The 17,263-nt window shown below is 42.5% G+C and overlaps 2 protein-coding genes and 1 long non-coding RNA gene across 3 annotated transcripts; 1 reads left to right on the forward strand and 2 right to left on the reverse strand.

Moving 5' to 3' along the window:
- Positions 1–3,836, reverse strand: LOC147798838 (uncharacterized). Its single transcript, XM_087137814.1, has 3 exons — positions 3,728–3,836; positions 2,729–2,983; positions 1–274 (listed from the first exon to the last, which is right to left on the reverse strand). Exons 1-3 carry the CDS (start codon positions 3,834–3,836, stop codon positions 21–23), a joined length of 618 nt encoding a protein of 205 aa, XP_086993940.1. The 3' UTR covers positions 1–20.
- A 4,484-nt stretch (positions 3,837–8,320) lies between these two features.
- LOC110990522 (fucolectin-like) lies at positions 8,321–16,446 on the reverse strand. Its single transcript, XM_022255568.2, has 5 exons — positions 16,318–16,446; positions 15,930–16,034; positions 13,619–13,708; positions 12,772–13,026; positions 8,321–9,614 (listed from the first exon to the last, which is right to left on the reverse strand). The coding sequence occupies exons 1-5, from the start codon at positions 16,424–16,426 to the stop codon at positions 9,361–9,363; spliced, it is 813 nt and encodes a 270-aa protein (XP_022111260.2). The 5' UTR covers positions 16,427–16,446; the 3' UTR covers positions 8,321–9,360.
- LOC147798839 (uncharacterized) lies at positions 12,507–14,918 on the forward strand. Its single transcript, XR_015425755.1, has 3 exons — positions 12,507–12,583; positions 12,790–13,169; positions 13,325–14,918. It is a non-coding gene; the product is annotated as an uncharacterized LOC147798839 (long non-coding RNA).
- Positions 16,447–17,263: the final 817 nt, after the last annotated feature.

The raw sequence follows: 17,263 nt of genomic DNA on the forward strand, positions 1-17,263 counted from the left end.
CTAAAAAGAAAAGAAAAAAGTCACCCACAAAACAGACAAGCATACACTGCGGTCTTGCTATTCTGTACAGCATTGATGTCGGCAGAATGAATGTTATAAAGCCGACACTGTTTTCCAGGCGCTATGTCGAAGGACAAGCAGCCGGCCTTGTTGAGACATTGGAGCGCGCAGAACTGCGGAGTTCCTGCAGCCACGGTGGCTAAGAGCTGGCTCGGGTTGGAGATCAAGCCATCTTGGTGTAGCAGTCTGAAGGTGGCTGGTTTCCACGCAGGTCCTGATAAAATAATGGAAGAAAAACCTTCAAAATAAAGTACGGTGGTTGCTGTAAGGCATCGTGGAGTTTTAATTAACTGAACATGCCGCCACTAGATCTCGTTAGCAGAGACTTCATGTATGCTAGATAGTGGAAGTTTGGACCAAATTTTCCATGCTCGTCAACAATTGCGCCGAGCATTGCGTAGCCTAACCGCTTTCTTTTTTTTCTGTCACTTTTTTTGCTCTCCCCTTTCCCTTTCATTTCATTGGGGGGGGTGACGATGGAGCGACATGTACCTCTGGGGAAGACGTTTATCGTATTTCAGTTGAGTCAGTCTGGTTCCTACTCAGTGGAGGCCATTTTGCAAAGTTGATCAGGCCTAACCGGAAAGAGAGACATTCTCTGTTGTTGATATAGATTTGATAATTTTGAACGTGCAGAAACTGAGATAGCTCTACTACGGGATTAAATGTCTAATTTGCACAATGTACATGTCTGAATCAACTGGCTGCAACGTAAAACAAAGTAACACGTGTACAGGGGTTGGTCTGTCTGCGTATCTGTCTGCTTATCTATCTTAAGGCGCCTTTCAATTATGTACCTTTTTTGCTGCGTTGCACACACGATACTTTCATGCGTTTCAAGTGTACGGACACAAAAATCGACAAAAATTAACATAACATATCACACGTGTGCGTTGCGTTTGGCAGTAAAAATCAATCTGGGAGTGATTAGGAGGGATCGGCCTTACCAATTTGCCTGGATGAAAGCCTCAACAACTCGCTTAACCTTTAAAACGGCTAAGCCGCTGGGCAAAGTGCGCTTGCGAGTGACGTGCTAGTCTTCGGCCAAGCTGTACGCGCGCCTGTTGATCAAAACGGTCGCCTTGACTAAAGGCTAGTATCCATAGAAGATACATGCGGCAGCCGTAAGTACGCGCAGTTACATTTCCGCGTTCTGCTCGGCAGGACATCCTTGGAGAGCGATATAGTATACCGAGAGATGTAAACGTATCTTCCTTTATGGAAAGTTATCGAAAGATTAACATGGGAAAAAGCAGTACGAGTTAGGTCTGTATTTCCAAAAGGAAACGTCAGATAAGAAAAAAGGATCTGACATCACGGTAAAGGTGACTTTCCGTGTGTATGTCAATACTTGCGCCAAGCGCTGCATATCCGTCAAAATGTTAATGGAGTCCATTTTTATGTCGGTAAAAGTGGAACGCATGAACGCATCACACGCAACGCACAAAATAGGCCTACGTACATATGGAAAGGCGCTCGGTTGGCGCACGGTCTACGTACTTTCTGAATGAAAAATTGTTAAAAAATCACTCTCAAAAAGAGTGAGTTTCCCATAAAAGCCACTCCAAATGACTGAAAAATAACTCTACAAGAGTGAAGTCCACTCTTTCAATACGTAGATCCACAATAGTGCGCCTGCAAAAATTCGCAACGCGTTGACCGATCATAGTGAGCGAAATCTGTCAGCCCAATACGTGGTTGAAAAGGGTTGACAGATTTAGCGCCTTGTGATTGGTCAGCACGTTGCAAACTCTTGGAGGCGCACTTTTGTGAATCGCGCATAGAACAGTATACGGAATCGCCCATATTAAGAAGCCAAGTTGTAATCACCGACACCACAAACTGACAGTGACACTCATCGGCAAGTGGGCGTCAGCTTGTGAAAACTGACGCGCGCGCACATTGGAACTAATGAGAAATAGACAGGTTTTTATTTTCACGAGGTGACACCTGAGCCTGCTGGGGCAATACAGGGCGGAGAAAAATACTTGGAAAGGTTTGCCAAGGCGTGGTTCTTGAGCACTTGAAATCACCTTTTAACTGTCGGAACTCCTGTTTTTGTTCTGTTTTTTTTTATTGCACGATTTTATTTATGAGGGGCTATGCAAATGTGAAGGCGGGGTCTGTCTTTTCACATTTAGGAGGAAAGTATCTATTTAGGGAAACATTATTTACTCTTTTTTGAGTAACAAATGTTAGACAATCATTTGCTTATTTTCCTCCATTTTAAATTTCGATGAACCCACTCCAACCTTCGATTTTCATTTGGTCGAAACATGCATATCAACAAGCAATCAACAGGCATATCGAGCAGGCGTTCCATGGCACAATACGTACAAAAGTATTGACATATACCTGTATAGCATCATTAGTGGTACGCATGCGTACGCAAAGTATTTGTAAGCACCCACGTCGCCGAAAACCCAACCACTTAATGCAGAAGCAATTCTGGTTCGAGTGGTCAGAGGGCCCGGCTCGCGCAAGTGTTTAAGTTGACATTATCGAATGACCTTCAACCACAGAGCTATAGATACACGTTGCACTTTCAACATACTCAGCTGAAATATTAAACACCAGATTTTCTGTCTGCCCCATAGCTATATATAGCTCTGTGATCTTTACGGAAACCCGAATCACTTTTAGCTCTCGCACCTGACAAAGGACTTACTGCAAGATTTTATCACAGGTTGTCTGGGTTCAAACATGTCAACCGTCACCTCAGCAACATTCACAAAATACCCGTAGGTAGAACCATCCTTGACCAGTGAGACGTATCTTGCCTTCCGTGGTGGGTCACACAAGAACACGTGCACCGCCCCTGGATAGGACTCGCTGCTGTTTACCGGCGAGCCGCAAGGTTGGTGCAAGGAGACGTCACTGGTTAGGCCTGTTTGAGCTTCTGTACCTTCAAAGTAAACTCCACCTGAAATGGAAGGCGGGAAAGGAGGTTTAAGTGCCTCCCAGAGTGTTAACTGCAGGCTCCTGGGCGCAGCAGGAGGACGACTTATGGGCTAGACTTACCCCCTCAAGTAGATATAGAACAAGTACGGATAACACCATTAACAATGCATAAAGAGTAACGCCGAGCTTAAATTGAAAGAAAGCCTGAGAAGGTGGAGTAACAAACTCAATTCTTGAAAAAACAATTTTGGGACGCCAGATGCTGACCGTTATTTTTTTGTTTTTTGGTGTGTATGTTTTTTTGTTTGTTTCTCTTCGAATTGCAATCCCAGAGTAGTTTGCACCCTTCACCGACGAGTGGGCCAAAGTCTGTCTGTCTACCACTACCTCTTAACAATGCTGATTTACCAGACAAAAATGCAGTTGACATTCAGTTGGCTCCAGGCCCAATAAGCCACTGTGAAAATCTACAACTGTTAGTTACTTTCCAAGGGAATGTTTCAGTTTAGTAATTAAGTTTAGCCTTTGGGCACAGTGTTGCGGCCTTTTGATCTGACCCTGTGCAGCGTCGCCATCACCTTGTAATCATCTTTATAGCTGTTTACTCACGGACGCGTGTGCTTACGCATGTTGATGTTTCTGTGACAGAAGTGAGCATACATTGAGCAGAAAAGAGCAGTCTAGAGCACTGCGTTTATGGAACTCCAGCTGGATTTACGAAAGCGAGCCCTATGCATGTATTTTGGAGAAGGAATCCGGAAATTACCTGCGCCATTTCTGTTTGTGACGGTGATTTGTCCCAAGTTGTGGGCGGCCAGCAAGTCCAGTTGCCACCACGGATATTTATCGCTTTCGCCTGGTATTGGGTGAGGCATTAAGGCAAAAATAGACTTTTTGTTGTTATGACTTGGAATAAAAATGTCTCTGTATACTCAGCTGGAAATTCGAAGTGACTTCCTATTTTAGACTTTATCTTTTTAAAAGGAATTCGGTTTGTTGGTCGTTTGGTGGTTTACAGTGCTGTTCCCTTTTTACCTGCTATTCAAGGGGGATCTGGGGGCTTTCACAAATAACGAAGAGATTGGCCAACAAACTTTGACGTCAAATTAGGGCGTTCTGGTGCCTTAACTCGGAGCCTGACAAACATTAGCGAAGAAAGGGTTTGCTGAGTTAAAGATTGCAAAGGGACGGCGATTTTACAAAAGCAGACGCACAAGTGTGAAATAGTGGGTCAATCGGGATGAAAACAGTATGACAACAGCAACCTATGCTATGCGCCTTGAGACCCATCACAATATAGCAAAGTAACAAGCTGTGTCGACTGGCGTTGATAGCATTCTGTGGTGGCTTAGCACATGCACACGTACGTAGTCACATCACCTACACAGGTTTACCATGTTGTTGCGCAATACCCTTTACGACATTTGTTCCAATCTTACAAGGTTATGCTCTTGCAGTATCGCATTCTTGTGAATTATTCCTTACAAATTTTAATAGCGTGACGGGATCTTCCTTTTTTTCACACGTAACAATAACATACAATTTGTTATAAGCAATGTGCCAAGATACAGAATAACATGCTCCAAGGGCAGGTTACTTTTGTTACTCACTTGTACATTGGAACGTACTTGGATTGCCGTCGACAGCGTTGCTAGCAGCGTATACGCCTTGATAAGTGCTACTTTGCAAAGTAGGTTTTCCAGAAACAGAAATAGCTGAAAATGAAAATGTCCAAACGCTGTAATAGACGTGGAAATCGAGTACAGAAAGTTAAATTATCAGCCAAAGGTACACTCCTCCCTCACTCGAGCACCTTGCTTAAAAGAACCCTTTATCGGCAGGTTTTTAAATATAATAATAGTTTATTCAGGCAAATTAAAAAATTACTATCCTGCATAACAATGGGCTCATTTATTGCTTTCAGTAAACAGTCTTGTAGGGTAGTGAGATGTACAGAGAATTTAACCGTAGTCTAAACCTACCAGCAAATTCGCCGAGCACGCAGTGGCATCGGTGTGCAAGGATGAGAGCAAGTAGCCACTGGAACACCATTGTCTCTACAGAGTCAAATGAGAAGCCTAGCCTGTCTATGTTTGCTTCAAAATGGCAGGATTGTTCTATCAACGAAAGTATTTTCCCTTTCAAGACAATTCCATATAGTTTAAGTATTCATATAAATGGACAACACTGGGGCACCGATATCGTATACTGAGGGCATGAACGAGTCGAATAGCTTGGTTATTGCATTAAAAAATCAACCACCATTAGGCTATTTTGTTTTGACAACCTCTTAAAACATTCACGGTTGAAGACTAGTTTTGGCAATAACAGAAATGGGTGGTGAAAAGGACGTATAAGCACTCTTCCCCCGATGCTGGAGAGAAAAGAAAAAAGACCGAAGGTAGTAAATTACGTATATCTTTTCAGGATAAGAGGGGTGCGTAATATTCAAGATACGGCTAATTTCCCACACTCTTTACTGGACTTCAAATTGGAGTCCATTATTGCAACTACCAGTAGGCTGTACATGTAAATCTTCATCATTTGTAGCAGTCGGTGTTGCTGCCGGAGTGAGGTATCCTTTAATCAAGAGTACGGGAGGCTCAACAACTTTAAATTGTTCTCGATAAAATTAGATTACGCTTGACAACTGGAAAGGCGTCTTTTCCATATGTACGTCAACACGTACTTGCGCCAAGCGTTGAATATCCGTCAAAATTGCTCTTGGAGCGATTCCGACGGCCGAACGCAACGCACACGTGTGTTTTGTTCACGAAACCCACGAAAGCATCGTGTACACAAGGCATCTCATTATGGAAAGGCCCCTTAAACCGGATATGCTCAGCTAAAGTTGGCTATGAACGCCCCAGGGTGATGAGTCAAAGCCTTGTTTTGCGCGTGCGTGAACAGCGTCGTGATTTAGTCGAACCTAGGGATTATGCCTCCTTCCGCCCCCAGTTGTTTTGAAATATGACAAAGTGTAGTTTGAAATAAGCTAGAGTTTTATGGTTTGACTGACTAGGTGGATTCACCAAAATGGGTGTTTGAACACTCACATGCCCACGTGCAAGGACGTCCAAATGTTTTGTAGAAGACTCCTTCAAACCCAGACTTAAGTGTGCGTTCTCTTCTGAATCGTTTTGCAAAGACCGGGACACTTTCCACAATTATTTCCTTGAAATACTCAGTTCTTCACAATAGATCAAAATCGAAATGTTAACGGTACCCATTTGAAGTTTTGAGTGTACCTGTGAGAAAATGTGCTATTTTGAAACTATTTCATTGCAAAAGAAAAACAATCATAATCATGTCAAAGGATGGGTGTAGTCACAAACTTGATCAAGCACTAGTTTTAATTGGAAACCGCTTTCCGACTCAGACTTTAATTGTTTGGTAGACAAAAATTAAAACAAACTCTGGTATTACATTGATATACAAGATAACAGTACTCCGCAGTTAGAGAGAAATGCAATTGAACTGCAGGCGTCTTATGCTACACGAAATTTTGGGTTCTCTGCGTATTTCGGTCTTAATGTACTTGTATAGTTTGTTTTTCCTTTGGTGATTTCATTCAGTCTCTTTAATTTAAGTAAGATTTAAAACTCTGCATGGTGGAAGTACATGTAGTACATATGATAAGGATTTGCGGGTACAAATCGGTTGGCGTTCTATGAAACAAAACTGTGACAGGTTGAAGACTTAATGAGAATTTGACAATCAAGGCGCAAACAGGCACGAGTGTAAAATATTTTATCGCACAAATGTAGTGCTATAGAGTCGCACGACATGTATGTGAACAACAGTTGAGTTCTGGCCGAAATTGTGTAATTTTGGCGAGTCAAAGTTAAAAATTTCGCTAGATTTGCGGATTTCTCTTAACTTTGTGTCTCCAACTAGTCGCAAGCTGTCGCAGCCCATTTCAACAGGGCTTCATATTGGCAGCTAACCAGTCTACCCAGGCTTGCAAAGAGTACTTTAATGCACCTCAGTAACTACGGCGGTAGTCGTTCCCTCTTCAAGGTCCAGCGGTCTCGCTGCCAAGAAGTGCAACAAGGTAATAAGACGACTGATGCTCAATGATCCGTACAGCTTCAATTTATAGCTAAAACACGCACCTGATGCCACCAGGTCAAAGTGTTCAAAGTTTGCAGCAAAGATGAAGGCTGCCTTAGTTTACAAACTAGAATCCTGGCAAAATCTCGTTGGGCCCCGGACCCCTCTCAATGTTAATCGGTTTGATGCGCGGCCTGTGTCCGAGCAAGTCGCTATGAAGGACTGATGGCCGTGCACAAATTTTAGTGAGGGATATACGTCACATGGGGTCACAGCTGATGATGGGCAGAGCATTGTGGGTAAATATCTGTCAGGCGAACGAGAGAGCTCAAAGATTTACACAAGCGGCGGTTATCAATTCGATAGTTTTTCCTTTTCCTTCCTTATTGTTGAGAATATTCTCACTACATTTTATTCGCCCATCCAAATTTGATCAAGACAACGAATAATTTGAAATATATCACCAAAAGACACTTGACCACTGATACTAATGAGAAGATTAATTACCGCACTGTGATTGTTCCGAGGCCATGCTTTTACTATAGTCGAGACTTTGCGTCAGTTAAACGGTTCTATATGGCGTGCATTTTTTGGTGGGGGAGATTCAGTCTTTGAAAATATAAGGGGAGCGGGCCGCGCGTCTGGCACGCCCGCCTCTAAATCCGCAGGTGTACAAATGAAAATACGACAATGTAAGGTCTAAGATGTTGAAAGTGAATTATGATATGACAGGAAAAGTCTTTGTTCAACCACATCTTATAGGGAAGGAATTTGTTGTAAAGAGGTTCTCTTCACAGGATAATGTGTCTGAAGAGCCACACTCCACAGATCAGATCCACAACACTATATCTTATTTATTTAGCAGCCTTGTTCGGCTGTCATTTTATGCTAGTAAAGAAATCGAGAGAAAACGCTCCAAAAGGATGGGAAGGGAGGAAGTGCGGTGGGCCGGGAACCCCGAGACCCCGGAAGATTCCCATATGGAAGCCGCTCAATGCGATTCCTTGCGAATTTCAGGAATCCGTGCACCGGAATGCTTGGTTAACACCACATAACTTTTGGATTTTCCCCACACTGCGTTTTTGTGGCAATTCTGCGGCAATTTTCTAGGTTTATATACAGTGAGCTAAGGGATTGATACTGATTTAGGTTTATTTGTAATCTTAATTTCCTACATGAAACCGATCCTAACCGTGTTCCATTTCTTCTGTAAGTGATCTCAGTATGAAAGCTGTGAGGTGTTTAGTGAACGAGTATTATTGATGATTCAACAGTAACAGATCCAGGGGTAGGACAGTCGGGCGGCACTCACCTCCCAATTTTATTGATGGAAATACATTTACAGTATTTGTTATAACAATAAATTTCGTTTGCTTCCAACTGTAGAATAATTTAATTTTACGATGCCAAATCAGTAAAGCTTTAGGTTTTACCATTTGTCGCTGCCAAATGCGCATAGTTTTCCACCACGATAACCCATGTTACATTTATAACCAGGTTTAGAGCTTTGAGATGAAAAAAGAAGATTTTCTTTGAACCTTTCGTTTTACAGAAACTTTGCTCAATGACTTTTAATGGCATGTAGATCAAGATTAATAACAATAACTTGAATGACATGAAAAGGTACACTGAATACAACATTTATGTGTGCAGCAAATGTTCTTCATAACCTAACAAAGTAACATCACTTGCACTTTAGTCCCCAAATAATCTATGCATAAAAATATTCAACTATTTACTTAGTTGAGCCTGTAAGCTGGAATGAAGAATACTTGATACATGTCCGCCAAAAACTGTTCAAATACTAGGAACAACAATAAACCAATCTTTATGTACATATATCCTTAACCTCCTCTTAAGCATGTTATCTTGGACATGTAAATGATTTAACATGAGCAGTCCTTGTAATTAAAAAAAATGTGCAAAAATCTTCGGTCATTATCATAAATTCTTATTCTCATACCTCACATTTTATGTAAAAACGGTGAACTTATCTGCAGAATTCTGCATTCACGACTAAGTACTTGTGCATTCAGTCCATTCGTCTGCATTTTCCTGGTTGTTTCCCTTATTTAAACTCTACAAATCTACACGTTCCAGTTTGCGCACGTATTCTCAATTCCGTGATTGGTTTTTTGTGTACTTTAAAAATAGATCCCAATACGAGAGAAAATTTAAAACGCCAATAGTGTGAAGTCAATAATACAAATGAATACAATCCCCTGTGACAATTTTGATCTTCAGACAACTTTTTGATTTCGTTATACTACGTGCATCTTAAATTTGCCATAGAGTAAATATATTAAAATTATGTAAAAGCACAACTGGTTAAAAAATAAAAACACATCACCCGCAAAACAGACAAGCATAGACTGCGGAGTCGCTGTTCTGTACAGCATTGATATCCGCAGAATGAATGTTGTAAAGCCGGCACTGTTTTCCAGGCGCTATGTCGAAGGACAAGCAGCCGGCCTTGTTGAGGCATCGGAGCGCGCAGAACTGCGGAGTTCCTGCAGCCACGGTGGCTAGGAGCTGGCTCGGGTTGGAGATCAAGCCATCTTGGTGTAGCAGTCTGAAGGTGGCTGGTTTCCACGCAGGTCCTGATAGAATAATGGAAGAAAAACCTTCAAAATAAAGTATGGTAGTTGCTGTAAGGCATCGTGGAGTTTTAATTAACTGAACATGCCGACCCGAGATCTCGTTAGCAGAGACTTTCACGTATGCAAAATGGCGGAAGTTTGGATCAATGGCGCCTTTCCATATGAGCGTCAATACTTGGGCCAAGCGTTGCGTAGCCTAATCGCTTTCACCCCTTTTGTATCCTTTCTTTTCTTTCATTTCTTTTGCTCCTTCCATTTCCCCTTTTCATTTCAATTTGTCTAGCGGGTGAGAAGAGAAAGTCTCCTCCCTCCAATGTACAACGCCCATAATGGAGTACCACTGGAGAAGAATTTTATCGTATTTTAATCGAGTCAGCCTGATTCCTACTCAGAGTGGAGGCCATGTTGAAAAGTTGATTAATCCGAAATAGGGACATTGTTGATACAAGTTTGACATTTCTACGATCCAGAAATCGAGATAGCTAGCCCTACTGCGGGATTAATTGTCAAATTTGCACGCTACATGTCCGAATCAACTGGCTCCGACTAAAGTAACACGACGGGGGTGTCTGTTTACTTATCCGTCTGCTTATTTGTCTTCAGGCGCTTTTTCATTGCATACATTTTTTTGCTGCGTTGCGTACACGATGCGTGCATGCGTTTCAACTGTACGGACACAAAAATCGACTCCATTTACATAACATTATCAAACGTGTGCGTTGCGTTCGGCCGTCAAAATCGACCTGGCAACGATTTTGGCGGATGGACCCTACCAATTTGCCTGGATGAGAACCTCAACAACAGGCTTAACCTTTAAAACGGCTGTGCCACTGGCAAAGTGCACTTTCCAGTGACGTACTAGTCTTCGGCCAAGCTGTGCGCGTACCTCGTGATCTAAACGGTTGCCTTGAGTAAAGGCTAATACCCATAGAAGAGACATGCGGCATCCGTAAGTACGCGCAGTTACAGTTCCGCGGTTCCGCTTTCCGCTCGGCAAGAAACCATTAGAGAGCGACAGAGTATACTCAGAGATGTAAAAATATCTTCCCTTGTGGAAAGATATAGAAAGATTAACATGGGAAAAGCAGTGCGAGTCAGGTCTCTATTTCCAAAAGGAAACGTCAGATTACCTGACATCACGGTAAAGGTGCCTTCCCGCGTGTACGTCAATACTTGCGCCAAGCGCTGTATATCCGTCAAAATCGCTCACGGGGAGATTTTGACGAACGCAACGCAAACGTGTGCTATGTTAATGGAGTCCATTTTTATGTCGGTAAAAGTGAAATGCATGAACGCATCATACGCAACGCACCAAAATACGTACATATGGAAAGGCGCCTTAATTCGAACACGTTCGGTGCGTGTGAGTTTGCGCACGGTCTACGTACTTTCTAAATGAAAAATTGTTAAAAATTACTCTCGAAAAGAATGAGTTTCTCATAAAAACCACTCCAAATGACTGAAAAATAACTCTAAAAGAGTGAAGTCTACTCTTTCAATACGACTGGTCCACAAGAGTGCGCCTGCAAGTGTTTGCAACGCGTTGACCAATCACAGTGCGCGAAATCTGTCAGCCGAATACGCGGTTGGAAAGGGTTGACAGATTTAGCGCCTTGTGATTGGTCAGCACGTTGCAAACTCTTGGAGGCCCATAGATTATCCATCAGGGCATCCTTTTTATATCCTATGATTCTTATTTCCGACCGACCCTATTTTGGGCTCCCCATCACGGGAAAAGTGCTTTTCCCCCCGGCGACCCTGCTGAAAAGACCTACGCCCCCCCCAAAAAAAAACCGAAAAATAATGAAGGGAAAACAGCGACGGTCGGCGTTCGCGTGAACATTCGGTATACAGCACCTTTCCGTGGCCCACTGAGGTTCGTGAATAGCCTTACACTTGTCTTGACCCGGACTCGTAGAATGAGATGTTTAATGTGAGCAGCATGGTACCGACCAACAGCATTAGACTTCCTCAGTCCAGCGAGGTATGTTTTGTGGCTTCGAGTAAACAATAAGAACATGTATACCCCATTTGCATGCAAGTATACACACAAAACGTGTTTTTTTCGATTTTTTAAAATACATTTATCTTTGTTTAATACTTATGTATATCAAAAATGCAGAGAGAACGAAAGGGACCCTGTACACGGAACATTGAGGTTTATTCAGTCATTTATACACCAGCAACATGAAATATTTTGAAGGATTTTTGGGGGGACCGACCGACCTTATCTGAAGTGGTAAAAGAAATGAGAACCACAGTATTTAATAAGGGTGCTCTTAAATGAAATCGCCCGTATTAAGAAGCCACGTTGCAATCTCCGACACCACAAACTGACAGTGACACTCATCGGCAAGCGGGCGTCAGCTTGTGAAACCTGACGCACGCACATCTTGGAACTAACGCGAAAGAGACTGATTTTTGTTTTCACGAGGTGACACCCGAGCCCGTTTGGGCAATACAGGGCGGAGAAAAATACTTGGAAAGGTTTGCCAAGGCGTGGTTCTTGAGCACGTGAAATCACCTTTTAACTTTCGGGACTGCGGTTTGGTGTTGTTCTGTTTTTTATTGCATGGTTTTATTTATTAGGGGCTACACAAAAGTTGGAAGGCGGGGTCTATCTCTCTTTTCACATTTGGAAGGAAAGTATTTAGGGGAACATTACTTTCTGAGTAACAACTGTTAGCAATTATTTGCTTAATTACCTCCATTTTAAATTTCAATGAACCCACTCTAACCTTTGATTCTCATTTGGTCGAAACATCGATGTCAAACAGGTGTATCAAGCAGGTGTTCCATGGCACAATGCGAACGCCAGTATTGACATATACCTTGCATAATATCATTAGTGGTATACATCCGTGTGCAAAGTATTTGTAAGCACCCTAGTTGCGGAAAGCCCAACCATTGGAAGATGCCGAAGCGTTTCTCAGTGGTTCGAGTGGTCAAAGCGCCCAGTTTGCACAAGCGTAAGTTGACATTATCGAATGACCAACAACCACAGAGCTATAGATACACGTTGCACTTTTAGCATGCTCAGTTGAAATATTAAAATACTAGGGTTTCTGTCTTCACTATAGCTATATACATGTATAGCTCTGTGGTCTTTACGGAAACCCAAATCACTTTTAGCTGCCGCAACTGACAAAGGACTTACTGCATTCTTTTATCACAGGTTGCCTAGGTTCAAACATGTCAACCGTCACCTCAGCAACATTCACAAAATATCCATAGGTAGAAACGTCCTTGACCAGTGAGACGTATCTTGCCTTCCGAGGTGGATCACACAAGAACACGTGCACCGCCCCTGGATAGGAATCGTTGCTGTCTACCGTCGAGCCGCAAGGTTGGTGCAAGGAGACGTCACTGGTTAGGCCTGTTTGAGCTTCTGTACCTTCAAAGTAAACTCCACCTGAAATGGAAGGCGGGAAAGGAGGTTTACGTGCATTCCAGAATGGTATTCGTTAACTGCGGGCTCCTGGGTGCACTGGGCACACGACCAGCAGGAGTACAACCTGTGGGCTAGACTTCAACCCTCGAGTGAATATAAAACAAGTACGTATAGGTTTTAACACCTTGATACACAAAGCTGAAATTGAAAAGAAAGCATGAGAAGCTGGTGCAACAAAGTCACTCCTTGAATACAAAAATTTGGGACGCCAGACGCTGACTGTTTCTTTTTTTGTTGTTTGTTTGTTTTCCAATTGCAGTTCCAGAGTAATGTGCACCCAACAATCTCAATCTCCTCTTCCCATTGGCTCCTGTGCAGCTTCGCCATAACCTTGTAATCATTTTTACTAATGTTGAAATCAAATTAATACACTGGTCTTATACTTCAGCCTTTTACATACGTGCACTTACACAACAGGTGGGTGCTTCTGTGACCAAAAATGGGGCTACACTGAGCAGAGAAGAATCTATTTCCGGGGTATTGTGTTTATGGAGCTCAAGCTGCATTTACGGAGGCGAAACCTACATTTTGGAGAAGGAAATCCGGAAATTACCTGCACCATTTCTGTTTGTGGCTCTGATTCGTCCCACGTTGTATTCGGCCTGCAAGTCTAATCGCCACCACGGATTTTGATCGCTTTGGCCTGGTATTGGGCAAGGCATTAATTTTGTTATTATGACTTGGAATATGCATGGATCCCAATACGACGCTTTTAGCGTCGATCTGCGCACTTCCGCGTTTGAAAACGAGGCTGTATGTGTCAGCTTCAATTCTTAATACGATCAGACGCTTCAAAGTAAGGAGTCAAGACGCAAAATACATGAAGGTATGTTAAATTCAGACTTTTCAGGTTGAAAGTGTTTGTAGAAGAGTCTTTCAGGAACACTCGACACGTAAAATCCAAAGAAAAATAGCGACAATTGACCGCGAACTAACGTACCTGCGATGGTCGTGTATCTTGTACAGTGGGCGTGGTTTAAACTGAAGTGGCGTAACACTTACGAACCGGATACTCCATGTACTGTGTGGACTCCGCGGGCGCGCGCGACAAAGTTCAACGCAGAGAGCCTCGGTTTCGATGCAGATATGCGCAGACGGCGCTAATGTAAAATCCCTCTATTGGACATTATCTTTGAAAAAGGAAATTGGTTTATTGGTGGTTTGCAGTGGAATCACTGTCACTGTGCTATTCAAGGGTGATCTGGCGTCTTTCACAAATAACGAAGATATTCAACAACAAAATTTTGACGTTAAACTAGGGCGATCTGGTACCCTGACTCGGAGACAAACATTAGCCAAGCCCGGGTTTGTGGAGTAGGAAATCGCAAAGGGACGGCAATTTTACAAAAGTAGACGCACAAGTGTGAAATAGTGGGTTAGCGGGATGAAAACTGTATTTAAAAATGGACAACAGCAACTTATGCTATGCGCCTTAAGACCGATCACAATATAGCAAAGTAAGCCTGGTTTCCATATCGACGTAAGAAACGCAGAAAGCAACACAATCAAGACACAAACTGCAACACAAACATATGGAAACGTGTCAAACGGAAGTATCGCCAATAAAGCCCGGTTTCTATAGGCCTATAGTCGTTTGTAACGCAGACGGTTCGGAAGACGTCAAGATGCAGACAGTCGTGGAAGAGACACTGTGCGACGTCATTCCACCAAAAAACTTAAACAAAATGGCGCCCAAAGCTCGGAAGACTTTTGCCCAAAAATGCCTTTTTAGGTGGTAATGTTGCCTCTTGAAGCCAAACTGATACTCCAGTTTGATGTAATTTGTCAATGGTCAGTAATTTTGTTGACGATTGCGGCTGCATATGCTAGCAATAAAGAGAAAATTGACAAAATGAGTGGTACTAAGCAAGAGAAACATTGTTTTACGCCCGTCATGCCAGCGTGCGTGTCTGTATAGGCCTACTCAGCGACTCGACGAAGACAGTCGGAAAAGTTGAACCAGGCTCACCTTTGCAGATCCGTTTGGCATATGCAGCAAGGTATGAGACGGAGAGAACCCCCCCTGCTTTGTGTTGGTCATTGTCTCGCAGGAATCTGGGGAATTCCTTTCTGACATCTTAGGGGGATATGTGTTAAGTAACAATAGACTGGAATGTGTATAGGGATTGGACATGTTGGGGGGCGTACCCCTCGGTCTCATTTCTTGCTGGGTATACGTTTGGGGCTGGTTTGCGTCAGGTGGCGACGCTTCTGTTTGACATATTTCCATTTGTCCGCGTAGCAGTTTGTGTCTTGATTGCGTTAACTGTGTTTCTCACTTCGATATGGAAACTAGGCTTAACTCAAACTAGCCTTCGACGAATCGAAACAGTTGAGCCCAGTTCAACCTTGCCGACTGTCTGCGTTGAGTCGCTGAGTAGTCCTATACAAACACGCACACTGGCATGACGGACGTACAACGATGTTTCTCTCGCTTAGTACCACTCATTTTGTCCATTTCCCCCCTATTAATAGCATCTTGACGCTTGCGTCTTGACGCCTTGCAGACCGTCTGCGTTACAAATCACCATATGGAAGCCAGGCTGAAAAAGCTGTGGGATTCATGGACTGGTGTTGATATCATTCTGTGGTGGCTTGGCACATGCACACGTACTCACATCGCCTACACAGGTTTACCATGTTGTCGCACAATACCCTTTACCATTTTTGAGACATGTAATTTTACAAGGTTATGCTCTCGCAGTATCTCATTCTTATGTTATTCTGTACCTTGATACATTGCTTATAAACCATGCATATAGTTGTTATGTTTGAAAAAAAGTGAGATAACTTTAATCCCCTCACGCTGTTAAACTTAAGTAAGGAATAGTGTACAAGTCTTGTTACTTTTGTTATATACTCACTTGTACATTGGAACGTATTTGGATTACCGTCAGTAGCGTAGCTTGCACTGTAAATGCCTTGATAAATGCTGCTTTGCAAAGTAGGTTTTCCAAAAACAGAAATAGCTGAAAATGAAAAAGTTCAAACGTTGTAATAGACATGGAAATCGAGTACAGAAAATTAAATTATCAGGCTGAGCCAAAGGTACACTCCTCCCTCACTCCAGCACCTTGCTTAGAAGAACCCATTACTGAAAGAAAGAATTATTATAATAACAGTTCAATTAGGCAAAAATTTATCATACACAACAATGGGCTCATTCTATAAAGCAAAACAAAACATTTTCGCTTTCAGTAAACAGTCCTGTGGTAGAGATTTGCAAAGAACTCAGCAGCAGTCTAAACCTACCAGTAAATTCGCCGGGCACGCAAAGGCATCGTCGTGCAAAGTTGAGAGCAAGTAGACACTGGAACACCATTGTCTTCACAGAGTCAAATGAGAAGCCTGGCCGGCCCATGTTTTCTTCAAAATGGCAATATCTTTCCACCAGCGAAAGTATTTTCCCTTTCATGGCAATTCCATAGTTTATTTACGTTTATGTACGTGGACGACACTGAGGCACAAATATCGTATACTGAGGGCGCACACGCGGAATATATTGCATTAGAAAAATTCAAGACACTTTAGAAAGGCTGTTTATGTATAACGGTCGGTTTTTAATGGCATTAAAGCTCCATTTCCCACAAAATTACCACTCCAGGGTAATTAAAGGGATTGAATTATCCCCGATAAAACTGGCACATCCTAATTGCTCCCATTCCTCCACCATTAGGCTATCTTGCTTTGATAACCTCCCAAAAAGTAACGATTTAACGATGGTTGATGACTAGTTTGGAATGGGGCAATAACCGGAATGATGATGAGAAAGACGTATAAGCACTCTTCCCCTAATGCTGGAGAAAAAAATTAAAGGGTAACAGAAATTGAAGACATTTAGTCTAAGAAATACTGAGAACTGAGAAAGTGCTTGAAGATGGACCAAAGTACATCGAACACGCACAACGTGCTATTGCAAGCGTGGAATACTGCATGTACATGTACAGTGCACAATGTACATGTACACTGTACATGGCAGCGTTCTGGCGATGACGTCATCCAATCAGCCTAGGAGCGCGAACGGCCAAATTGGGATTTTTTTGTGGGTGCAGGATCTTTTTATTCATATTTGGGTCACAATTAATAGGGTAAACATTAAATGTATGATGTTTTGAAATGTTTACGTATTTGTTACTATTTTGAAATACTTCACGTGAACGAAATAATTATTTCCAATTTCTGTTGCCTTTTAAAAGAC

Source organism: Acanthaster planci, linkage group LG06 (assembly GCF_054643075.1).
Source record: "Acanthaster planci isolate LZ-2023a linkage group LG06, COTS_SCS, whole genome shotgun sequence".
NCBI classification, from domain to species: Eukaryota; Metazoa; Echinodermata; class Asteroidea; order Valvatida; family Acanthasteridae; genus Acanthaster; species Acanthaster planci.

Coding starts and splice junctions, on each gene's coding strand:
- LOC147798838 (XM_087137814.1), bottom strand. CDS start 3,836: ATGCCTCACCCAATACCAGGCGAAAGCGATAAATATCCGTGGTGGCAA. Junction 2,984..3,727: donor CACAAACAGAAATGGCGCAG/GTAATTTCCGGA, acceptor CTTCCATTTCAG/GTGGAGTTTACTTTGAAGGT. Junction 275..2,728: donor ACCTGTGATAAAATCTTGCA/GTAAGTCCTTTG, acceptor TTATTTTATCAG/GACCTGCGTGGAAACCAGCC.
- LOC110990522 (XM_022255568.2), bottom strand. CDS start 16,426: ATGGGCCGGCCAGGCTTCTCATTTGACTCTGTGAAGACAATGGTGTTC. Junction 13,027..13,618: donor CACAAACAGAAATGGTGCAG/GTAATTTCCGGA, acceptor CTTCCATTTCAG/GTGGAGTTTACTTTGAAGGT. Junction 9,615..12,771: donor ACCTGTGATAAAAGAATGCA/GTAAGTCCTTTG, acceptor TTATTCTATCAG/GACCTGCGTGGAAACCAGCC.